Source organism: Solanum tuberosum, unplaced genomic scaffold (assembly GCF_000226075.1).
Source record: "Solanum tuberosum cultivar DM 1-3 516 R44 unplaced genomic scaffold, SolTub_3.0 scf00105, whole genome shotgun sequence".
NCBI lineage: Eukaryota > Viridiplantae > Streptophyta > Magnoliopsida > Solanales > Solanaceae > Solanum > Solanum tuberosum.
Window position 1 is genome coordinate 761,568 of NW_006239031.1, and position 11,889 is coordinate 773,456.

The window sequence follows — 11,889 nt, forward strand, 5'->3', positions numbered from 1 at the left end:
TTTTTCCTAAAATTAGGTGGCGACTCCTTTAAAATTTGTTTATTCTTAAAATTCTTTCAAAATTGATTCAATTGATTATTTTTTGAGTCACCGCGACGTTTCGCCCTATTTGAATAGAGTAGGGATGTAAACACCACCAATGGCTTGCTTGATTTCCAACAATTCCTTATCTGTCCTCACATTTCGATCATTCATAGTCTCCATCAATTTCTGCAATTGCTCTTGAATCTGCAAAAATTTGTTATCTGCGTCCTCAGTCGATCCTTCTGTGTTCTTATTGCGAGTCAAAGCCATGCCGAGGAATGATAGCTCTGATACCAATTGATGCACTCACACTCAATCACGATGATAGTAGTTAATCTAGGAGCTAAGGCTCGAAGAAGATGAAGGCTAATTCAGGGTACAACCGAGAAGATTAGCTAAGAAGATGTAGAAGAAGGAAGAAAGAATACATTGATATTATTCATGAATGAGTGAATTAGTACAATTCCCATGTATTTATACAACTAGTCAATGGTAAAATGACTTAAAGAAGAATACCACAAAAGTAACTAACTAACTAATTTCTTGACAGTTGAACAGTGTTAACTGCCTAACAGTTCTAACAGAGCTTTCTAACAGATTTTCAGATTCCTTTACATTCATTTTAACTTGACTACATATACTTGCATCACCAGAACAGAAATGAGTTCTCTGTGAGATACACTTTGTGATAGTACGGGACCTGAATTAGAGTCCACAGAATTGAGTAATCTATGTGTCATAAGCATTCAGATGTATCGCTCTTGCCCCTTCAAGTTTTGTATTGAAGTGTCTGGCGACTAATTTAGTAGTATGATATCCATGATGAGAACAAGTTATCATGTCTTCCTTATGTGCAGGTGGGTTAGGGCCGTTGATGAATTCCTTTGTGCTTTGAACTCCAGCTCGTTGAACCATAGAGAAAAGGTATGCTGTGTTGCACACTCACTCACCTTAAACTGGCTCATGATTTTAAAGACAAGCTTACCTAGTTATAGTTAATTGGCTATATCGATTGATAGCTCTACGCTCTCTTAAGTTATCGTGAATGTGCCCCATGGTGAATTCTTATATATCTAGCATGATATTTTAATTTGGGAACCTTGAAAGTTATGTCATTGTATTATGAAGATACAAAATAATACAGTTCTGGAGAGTCCCCTGAACTCATCAAAAGAGAAGGCGGTTTAGTGACTGCATTTAGCAACAAGGCATCAGGTGAAGTAGGAGATGAGCAACCGGTCGAAGAGGACAAGGCTGGAGATAGTATTAGTGTTGACAATGGCAAGGTGCAACAAGAACCAGATGCAATGGAACTAGCTAGTGACCAGCATTAAAATTTAAAACTCAACAAGAACCAACAAGTTTAAACTTTTATTTTATTCTTAATAAAAAAGATTTTACCTAAATTTTGCCATGTGAAATGCAAAAGATTAAACTTAATGTAGAAGTGTAAAAGACAAAACTTGTCATGTGAAGTGCAAAAGATTGTTATGTCAGGGTGTTTAAGAGACAAAATTTTGCCAAATAGAAGAATCTATATGGTCACTATTATGTCTAACTTACAAATTGTGTCAAGTTTAAGAGGATAATTTAGCCTTTTGAGAATTTGTTGCTAATTATTTTCGGCTTGAGTTTCTTTAAGCATAATTTAATTTAAATCTAAAGATTATTTATATGCACACTAAGGGAAGACCTATTGTATGTGTTTAGTTTATTGTTTCCCAACAAACATGATTGGTTTTATATAGGAGTAATATAGTACTCCCTCCGTCTCATTTTATATTTTATGTGAGGTAGTTTGATTCGATACGAAATTTAAGAAAGAAATAAAGACTTTTAAAATTTGTGGTCCAAAATGAATAATAAAAAATTGTGTGACTGTGAATTATTTCATTAAGATTATATAATTAAATTATTACTTAATATAAAAATGTATTATTATTTTTTTAAACTGACTACCCATCTTTGATCTTTCCGACCAGCACTCCATTTCCTCACATGGATACTGTCAGGCACGTGGTTTATTATATATTCATATTCATATACTACCAATTTCACTATGCCATATTTTATTGTAATTATATATCGAGTGAATCCAGAATTTTTAAAATATTGATACATTATTATAAAAATATATATATTAAATGAGAATGAATTTTTAGTCTTTTAGATAAATAACTCAATATTTATTTAAACGTATTGTATTTAGTCTTCTTACCATATGGGTATTACCGTATTAGCATATATTATAGTTGCAGAGCAAATTTTAGTGTGTTTGACACCCATCATCGTTGCATCAAAGATGTAGCTTTTTTCAAGGTGTCCAATTTTAAATACATATCCTTTAAATATAGAATTTGATTTATATATACACATTAATTTTTATATTTTTTTCTTCCCATTAAGGTGGTGGAACGTGGATTGCTATAGTCCAAAATTAAATTTTGTCAACGAGCTGCTCAATCTTAGATCTAACTAATTATTTATTTATTTTTTTAAAAAGTAATTTAATTAGGACATATATTCGTTATTTTTCTTTTAAATTAAGGAAATTTACATAAATATGTTATATTATAAAAATATTTATCATTTATAACAATAAAACTTTTTTTTTCAATCGGACACTTATAATACATACTACAGAGAACAATTTATAAAACACATATAACACAAGTTTTATTCATGAATAATATATTTATCACACACTTATAATACATTGTCAATTTCTTATCAAATAAGCATAATATCTATATTTTAACTTATAATTCAGTTTTAACACAAATTACAGAGCACAATTTATAAAAACACAGATAATATAAGTTTTATTGATGAATAATACACTTATCATACATTTTAATATACTTATAATACATTGTGTCAATTTCTTACCAAACAAACATAATATCTATATTTTAAAACACAAAGTTGTGCATTATAGCAAACTATTAATTCAAAATAAATGTTATAGCTACAGTTTAATTTAATTCCAATTCGCAACAAACTTCTTGTCATCCGCCTCTCTCCCCTCTCTGTGGAATTTCGCTCATCACTCTTCTCTTTTCCAGCCCTCTCTCACTTTATACAAATATAAGTTTATAATTTGTGTTTGTATAAAGCGAGAGAGACTGTATATTCAAATATCAATACATATCTCTCCGTCCTATACACTTATAATTATACAAATACAAATTTTTCCCTGCCTAGTTCTCTTTTGTCTATCTCTCTCCCTCGCTTCATACAAATGTATAATTTGTGTTATTGTATAATTTGTGTTTGTATAATGCGAGAGAGATTTGATATACAAATACAAATGTTTTAACTAGATTCAATTGTATACGGATTCAAATTTTATGTAGATATACAAACACAATCATTGATACATATACATAGTAGTTACATATATACAATTATCTAACCGATAGACATATATAATTCACCTCTCTCCACTCTCTGCCCTCTCTCGCTCTCCTCTCTCCCAATCTTGCTCGCCACTCTAGCCTAACAAAGAGAACATATACATATACAAGCACAATTTTCATACAAATCGTTGCAATTTTTATACAAATTGCTGCGATTTATACAAATCAAATGCTCTATGGCAAATATAATTTGGCTGCGCAAATAACAAAACTGTAGCTATAGAGCGCTAATATGATTTTTATGTTTGTTATTCCTCAAATTTATCCTATAATTTATTTATTTTACATGCATAATTCAATTTTAATACATCAAATTTATCATAGTATTGCTATGTATTGTTATAGATGACAATAAATAAAAAGATATCGCAAAAACCAATAATTATTTATTAAAAAAATATTCATCCAAGTATTTTTTCCATATTTTAAAATTATGATAAAAAAAATAAAAATCTTAAGCCTGGTCCATTCTATATTATCGACGATGGTAGATGGGGTATTTTATTTACCAACAAAAAGCAAATGAAAACTTCCAAAATTCAAATTTGACACGTTGAACAAAAAAATAATTATAAAAACAGTTCGGCACACTAATATAATAACTTCGGTTGTCACGTGTAATTGATTCCCAAAATTAACTCAGCTAACCAATTTTCTCCATTTGCCCAACCATTCTTGATTCTTGATTTCTTGATTTCTTTCTTCTTTCTGGGATTCCCATGGATTGCATTGCGTTAAGCTCAGAATCCCCATATGTTCTTATACTTAAAGCTGCTTTCTTGATACCCATTTCTCATTACTTATTGGGATTTCTGTTTTTACTCATTGTATTTCTTTATAATTTCATGGAGATGTACTTCATTCAAGAATTATTCACTGGATTTAGGGGAAAACCTGTCTCTTTGACCTTTAATTCTTGCTGTGACCTTTATCAACAAGTTGTTTCCAAGTGTAAAATTCTTCATGGAAGGTAAAAAATGGAAGAAAAATGAAATCTTGAAAAAAAAATGTGATGGTGATTTGTAATCTATTGCTTAATGCAGGTTTTCTTCTACTCCATGGCTTTGCAGTCCTCATCTTCAGACTATTTTTTTGCAGTTATTTGAAAGAGTACGTGCTTGCAATTATCAAAGGTGATAATTGTGTACGGATTCACATGTTAATTTTACTCTGCAGTTAGGACTTGAAAATGTTACCTTTTACATAGTGAAGAACTGACTTTTGGTCACTGGTGCATATTTTGCATCCAGACAGATATTAAAAACATCTGATGGTGGGACAATAGCTCTGGATTGGCTACGGAATGTGAATGGTAAAGTACATTTATATGATACAACAATTTTTCATTTTAAAGCTTATAGACCCCTGAATAAAAAGAAAGAAAGAGCTGGAATATATATCATAATATAGTTTTTGCTAATTTCTTTACAAGATTGAAGGACTTTATGGAGTTGCATGGTAGTTGTGTTGCTTTGTCAATGGAGAACTTCCCAAATATGTTGGCTAACCAGTTCTAAAGGGTTTAAATTTAAGAGAATTTGGCACATACTTCTAGTAGTTCATCTCGAAGATCAAGGATTAGTTAAACAGATTACCCAACTTGACAGTGTATAAGATTGATTTAAGGAGGACAGATCAATAATTATTTTGTTTTTTCGAGGAGAAAATTTAGGGTAAGAAAGAAGGTTTTAGAAGTAAGACCAAAAATGCTCGAAAAAGTAGAAATAAAAAGAAGCTCTTTTCCACCTTCATCTTTTAGGATGTGGAACCTTTTGAATTCTTAAAATGGCCCATATAATATTGAATTCCTATATTTTGGTGTGTTTGAACGGATAGAAATATAAGGGTGTCTGAAGTAATCAGAGTGGTTCTAAATAGATTCAAATTATTTCTCCGTTTTTCCTCATTATTGGAGTTAATCCCATTATACTATCAAAAAGTGGTTTTCCACGCTTAGGTAACTTGGCTTTCTATGTTTTCTTTTCTCCAGACATCCTTGTGCTTTGATGTAGCTTATTCAAGCACTTTATTAAGCCTGTATCATAAATGACTTCATTGTATTAATTTAATTCTTATATAATGAAATAATATAATAAATGGTTTGATTGACTAATGTCTACTTGTTAGCTTGCTGAAATAGTTATGTTTAAGGGTGGATTTGTTATTTTGTTGTTGATGTTAGCTCGTTGAAGTAGTTATGTTTAAGGGAGGATTTGTTATTTTGTTGTTGGCGTTAGCTCGTTGAAGTAGTTACCTTTAAGGGTGGATTTGTTATTTTATTGTTGGTTGCCTTTTGATACCACTTGATGTTATTCTGATATTTATCTGCTAAATATGCAAGCTACTAGTTGTATAATCATTTGCTTTAAGAAGTACCTATCTTAAGTTACAAGCTTATACTAGACCAAGTGAGTATTTTTGCACAACTAGATGAATGTTCTGGTTCTTGACTATCCCCTGTTGTTTTAAATATGCTATCTACAGGAGTAAATTGACACTAATTCTGCTTTTTAATTTGTTAGTTAAAATACCATCCGTCGAAGGTTTTGATGGAGTTCAGAGTGATGATAAAACTCCCATCATTCTGGTGATTCCTGGCCTAACAAGCGACTCTAATTCTGCTGTAAGCTTTCTTCCACTCCTTTTATATTCCTCTAAAATATTGAGTTTTCGTCTAGCTTTTGTCTCTTTCTCTCGTGTAGAATTTCTTTTTTGTTCTTAAATAGTTCTTTGTTTCCTTGAATATTTATTCCTCTTCCTTCTCTTGTGTAAGCATGTTTCTTCTCTTTTCATCTCTTATCATTCCACTGTATACTGGTATTAGTTGAGCTATGTGCTTTCAGTGTCAATTTTTGCTTTAACTCTCCTTTAATTTAACAGTACATCAAGCATCTTGCTTTCAAAATGGCTAAATCTGGATGGAATGTCGTTGTGAGCAATCATCGGGGTCTCGGGGGAGTGACAATCACTGTGAGTACTCCTTCCTTAAGCAAGGATTTAATCTCTTCCAGTTTAGTTGCTTTTGATAAGAGAAGATATGGTCTACATTTTCTTCAGTTGAATTGCCTTTGAGAGGAGCAATGCTGTGAACTTTCTAATTTTGTGTTGCTGTTGCCTCAGCTTGTTTTTTATCTGAAACTGCCTTATTATTATTTCACAAGCACAAAACCATATTATTAGGTGCGTAGCTGCACAGCATTGAAGAACTATTTTTCCAGCTTCGTGCACCAATTCAATCTTATATGCGCTCGACTTCATGTTAGTAACCTAGAGATACAGATAGTCTGTGCATAAATACATTTGCAGAATCCTGCAAAAGTAATAGGTCATAAGGAATAAATTAGGTGATACATACTTGGCTTAGTATCTCATATCTTGGGTTAAATAGAATATCACAGCAGTAATTGTGTATTCAGATGGGATCATCAGTAATAAGTATTGTACTTGCGCCCCTGGTCTAAGTGACACTTATGAATGAAGTTTCCTGTAGGTGGACTTTATACTTTGCTCAAGGAAGATGCTTACTTTTTAGTTGAGCCGTCTCTAATGGAATACTATTAGTCCTCTATATGCCCCAGGAGAGTGGTCATTCCTCATGATTCTGTTACTAAATTGCATTTTTTGCAGCATGGCAGAAGCTGTCCCTGAGGAAATTTAAGAAATTGAGAATTCATTGATGTATATGGTGTCTCTCATCTCTTTAGTTTCTTATTGCTCCTCTTGAAATCTCTGTCTTTATTTTTTCTCAATGTAATATTTATAAAAATTGTGAAAGTTTAGTATTGATTTTAATGCAGTAGTCTAAGGTGCATAACTTTGCTAGTAATGTGTTTATTGTGTTAAAAATATACAGTTTAGTAAGTACATTATTGACCAATGAAAGTTAAAGATTCATGATATCTTGATGGCAGTCTGATTGCCTCTATAATGCCGGATGGACAGAGGACGCCCGCAAAGTCATTGGCCATCTCCACACCCAATACCCTCAAGCTCCTTTATTTGCTGTCGGCACTAGCATTGGTGCTAATGTTCTGGTACAAAATTACTTACTTTGTTATTGAATATTTTGTTAGCTTTCCTAATATGAGCACAAAATTGTGCTAAATGATATGCTTACCTGAAAACTGAAACTAAATTTGAAAAGATAAGGGAAGAGAGTTATCATAGGTTCTTACAGTAAATATCTTATTGTTGTCAGGATGGTGCATATACACAACCATATGATAACTGTCTATATGGCTATCATAATACTTTAGTTGTCAGTTCTTCAAAGTTATGTAGTAATTCCCTAGTGTATAGCAACATTTTGACTGTTACAAAAAAAAAAGTTCCTAATTTAGTATCAAGTTGCATTGAAACAAGATTATTCTCAGTTTACTGGTTGGTCCATCTTCTTTAGTTTGATATGTTACAAACCTTAATCGTGAATGGATGTGCTGAAGATTCAAAGGCTTTAAGTAAATGCTTCTAAATTTTGAGCATCCATTCAGTTCAAGTATATGCAATATAGCAACTGTTCAGGATGAGGCCGAGAACTATATTATTGACAATTATTAATAATTTCCAGGTAAAATATCTTGGTGAGGAAGGAGTTAATACTGCGATTGTTGGGGCAGTTGCAATCTGTTCTCCTTGGGACCTTTTGGTTAGTAACTGAACTAACTAATATGCATGCTTTAACTTTTTGTGAGATATTGGTGCATTGTCAACTTCTTTGGTTTCATACATTTTATTCTTTATCTGGTATCTACCCGCTAAGTTGCATTCTTTCTTGGGTTAAGGGTTGTTTTGGATGGTATGATCTGTTGGATTATCATGATCCAGAAAGAGTATGTCTAGTCTAAAACAATTCAGTGAAGGTGCTAGATGAAGATATTGATGGCGACAACATAGTTTAATTAAAGTCAAAGTAGTCATTTCTTACTTTGATTCTGTACCACAAGAACCTATGCTCATTTTTCATGACAAGGTTTATCTGTCTTTGCTTCTTCTTCTTTTCAGATTGGTGACAGGTTTATTAAGCGCAGGTTCGCACAGAGATGCTATGACAAAGCTTTAGGAATTGGATTAAAAATTTATGCCCAGCTGTAAGTAATGGCTTTGTTGTTGTCTGTGATGGCATTAATCCTTGACTCATTCTATGTGAAAACTAGTGTAATTCTATTTGAGTTGGCCTAAATTCGGGTGTCCTAATTCTTTTGTATGGTGAAATCTGAGTTTTGCAGGCATCGGAGTATTTCACCTAGTCTGACAGATTGGGACAGCATTTCTAAGGTCATTCATTTTCTTATCAATCTCTTTTCAATGCTTTAACTTCTCTGTCAATCACTTAAATCAATCAACCAACTAAGACTCAATCCCAAACTAGTTTTGGTTACATGTATCTTCTATATCCATCCGGCACTTGCGCTGGTTCCATTCATGGGAGAACGTCTTAGCAAATCCAATGTTAGGAGGGTTTATAATATTATGACTATTTAACTGATATAGAGAAATGATATTAGGATTATTTATATGCTGCGATCAGCTATGTAGAACTCGCATATGTGGAGTTCCCTAATTAAAACATATTGTGCTCTTCTAATTTTTGAGGTTTGCACCCAAACTATAAGTGTCCCTGTAAAAGCGACTTATGGAGACTCTAGGAGATAAAAGAGCATACTGCTGACTTAACATAGAATGGTGTCCGGTTGGTCAGTTGAGCAAATGCTAACAAGTGGAAAGACGTAGAATAATATGCTATAGAAGTGAAAATGTCAAAAGTAAGTAAATATGAAATCTAACTTCTGGTGGACAAAATGATTATTTAGTGCCAAAGAAGTATGATAAAGATCAAATATAAAGTCTGATGGGCATACTTTTATGTATGTGGACACCTATCCATTTTATTTTAGTTTCAGGTGTTCCTCTTGAGATGAGACACCTATTACATAGAATACATGAAAGAAAAATATTAGTAGGGTAAAAGTAACCTTTGATGCTCTTTGAACTTTTAGAACCATTGCAGTATCAAGAAGCTAACTTAACACAGGCGCTCTCTTATAAACAATTAGATATAATATCCTAATCCTAAGTAACTTCAAGGATGCAGTAAAGTCCTCTTTTTCACTGTGTATATTACTACCAACACATTTCTCTAAATTCCATGTATAAGAGTTACTAATTTAGTTTATAATTTATGCAACTAATAAATATATGCTCTATCTTTTGTTTATTGCTTATTCTGATGGCTTATTTTTTTTGTTTCTCGTGTAGATATGTTGTATCAGAGATTATGACCAACATGTCACTTGTGTTCTTAACGATTTTGAGGTAACACAACTTAAACTCCTTTTTCAATACGTCTGTCCAATGCCTAATTAAATAATCAACATTTTTTCCATCCCCTCTCCCCCAAGACTGTTGATACATATTACAGGAAAGTTAGCTGTAGCAGTTATGTAGGAAATGTGAGGATTCCCCTCCTCTGCATTAGTGCATTGGATGATCCAGTCTGTTCAAGGGAAACAATTCCATGGGACGAATGTCGGTATGTCATCCTTTGTGTTGCAAAGTCTCTCCTTTTAGCTTCATTTTAAAATTTCTAGATAGGATCAAAGGTCGGTACCAATGTGAACCAGTGCAATTGGAAGATTATATGGTTGTATGGAAAAGATGTTACTGTATGGTTACTAACTAGGTTTACTACATAGTTCACCCCCTCACCTTGTAGCCAAATCTCGTTCACACACCAGTTTTCCAGTAACCTTTTACTGACCAAACGTTTCTCCGAGTGTGTTTAATGCACACCACTTTCATTTTAAAGCATTTTTTTTCTTTTCTTTTTTCACTTCAGTCACTGTTTATAGCTATGTTATAATGGGAGGAATAAGCCGAAAAAATTGAAAATTAATTACAGGTGAAAGTTTCACTTCAATCACCATGACTCCATCAATGGCAGCTTCAGATTCTTGATCTTTCCCTAGCAAAGAGAACTCAATCTCCAAGATGATGAGGGGAGGGGAGGGGAGGGGAGTTTTTGACCTAGTTGGAGAAAGGAGGAGGCGGGAAGTGGTAGGGAGAAGGCGTTTATGGCTTCCGGAGGTGAAAAGGAGTAGAAGAAGGTGCATCTTTTACTTTTTGGGGAAAAGTGGAGGAGAGGGAAAGAATTCACTTGCCTCTTTTGTGTGTAAATCATGTGAGTGCCACATAGTAAGTGTGGTTTGTTTAAGACACACTCGGTGAAATTTTGGGTGTGTAAAAAGTTCTTCGTGAAACTGGGGTGTGTAAAAGGATTTGGCTACTTGCTAGGGAGTGTAACTATTTCTCAGTGAAGTAATTAATCTGAAAACACATAATCCACCTAAACCTACTTCAAAGTCATCCTCATATCATCTCTGTATGCTCCTGAGGCCTGAGAATCATAATCATTTTGCTTTAAATACATATCTGTGTGTTCTGCTACTGTAAATATAGATAGCATGACAACATGATTCTCTTTCAGGGCAAACAAAAATGTCGTACTAGCTACCACCCATCATGGGGGACACTTGGGACATCTTGAAGGGTTGACCGGCAAAAGCCTCTGGTAATATACGTTCCTCTCACCACAGATATGGTTTTTGGCATTCTAATTTATTTTACTTTATATTAAATTTTAATTAAGGCTGCATCTCGCTATTATTCAGTCATCGCAATTCTTTTTTAGCATGCAAAAATGGTCTAAAACCAAGGATCCAGAAAAGAAATGAGTTCTCTGTGAGATACACTTTGTGATTGTACGAGACCTGAATTAGAGAATTGATTAACATGTGTGTTGTTAGAATAGAAATATGTATATATTCCTACTTAGAATAGGAAGAAGAATAGGAATAGGAATCCTAGTTAGAAAAGGATTTCAATGTATATGTATTGTCTATAAATAGGGTCTCAATGTAACAATTTAGATACACAATTCAATATTATTTTTCCCATATATTTCTCACATGGTATCAGAGCATTGGTGAGAAACTTCAAGTCACCGTGTCAAATTCCGGCGACGACGGTTGGGACTGATTTGTGTCATCTTTCGTTCTGAAGGTGTTGTGCGAAAGACAACACCATCACGAGGCTCGGGAAGCTCAGGCGACTGAACCCCAAGAATTTCCACCGGAAAACAACCCCCCACGCGCCCCCACGCGCCGATCAGAGGTGGAAGTTTTCCGGCGAGATCTGTTCACGCGCCGGCGCGTGAGTACTGTTCCGGTCATCTTTTTTCGAGTTGTTTTCTTCTGTTGGGGTCGCCCAGTATTTCCGACCAGAACCCATTCAGTTGTCTCTAGATCCGATCACCGGAATTAGGGTTCCGGTGATTTTCAGGCAGTTTCCGGCAAGTTCCCGGCGAAATCACAAATTTTAGGCCACTGTGGGTAGATTCCTGCAGTTTCCAGCGAGTTTCTTACTCTTTTCAAGTCAAATTTCGAAAAAA

At 33.8% G+C, this 11,889-nt stretch overlaps 2 protein-coding genes across 3 annotated transcripts in view; both read left to right on the forward strand.

The window, feature by feature from the left end:
• Positions 1–1,586, forward strand: part of LOC102594564 (embryogenesis-associated protein EMB8-like) — a 10,808-nt gene extending 9,222 nt beyond the window's left edge. Inside the window, exons 13-14 of one of the 2 annotated variants that reach the window (XM_015309546.1) lie at positions 882–948; positions 1,169–1,586. In XM_015309546.1, the coding sequence (XP_015165032.1) occupies positions 882–948; positions 1,169–1,186 (85 nt within the window). In that variant the 3' untranslated portion in view covers positions 1,187–1,586. Of the gene's footprint in view, positions 1–881; positions 949–1,152 lie in introns of both variants that reach the window. The other variant, XM_006349276.2, reaches the window with a different exon arrangement.
• A 2,475-nt stretch (positions 1,587–4,061) lies between these two features.
• LOC102594886 (embryogenesis-associated protein EMB8-like) overlaps positions 4,062–11,889 on the forward strand; it is a 12,914-nt gene continuing 5,086 nt past the window's right edge. Inside the window, exons 1-12 of the mRNA XM_006349277.2 lie at positions 4,062–4,413; positions 4,487–4,576; positions 4,694–4,755; positions 5,966–6,066; positions 6,324–6,413; positions 7,355–7,477; positions 8,011–8,088; positions 8,445–8,530; positions 8,669–8,717; positions 9,699–9,755; positions 9,842–9,972; positions 10,927–11,010. Of these exons, the coding sequence (XP_006349339.1) occupies positions 4,163–4,413; positions 4,487–4,576; positions 4,694–4,755; positions 5,966–6,066; positions 6,324–6,413; positions 7,355–7,477; positions 8,011–8,088; positions 8,445–8,530; positions 8,669–8,717; positions 9,699–9,755; positions 9,842–9,972; positions 10,927–11,010 (1,202 nt within the window). The 5' untranslated portion in view covers positions 4,062–4,162. The remainder of the gene's footprint in view (positions 4,414–4,486; positions 4,577–4,693; positions 4,756–5,965; positions 6,067–6,323; positions 6,414–7,354; positions 7,478–8,010; positions 8,089–8,444; positions 8,531–8,668; positions 8,718–9,698; positions 9,756–9,841; positions 9,973–10,926; positions 11,011–11,889) is intronic.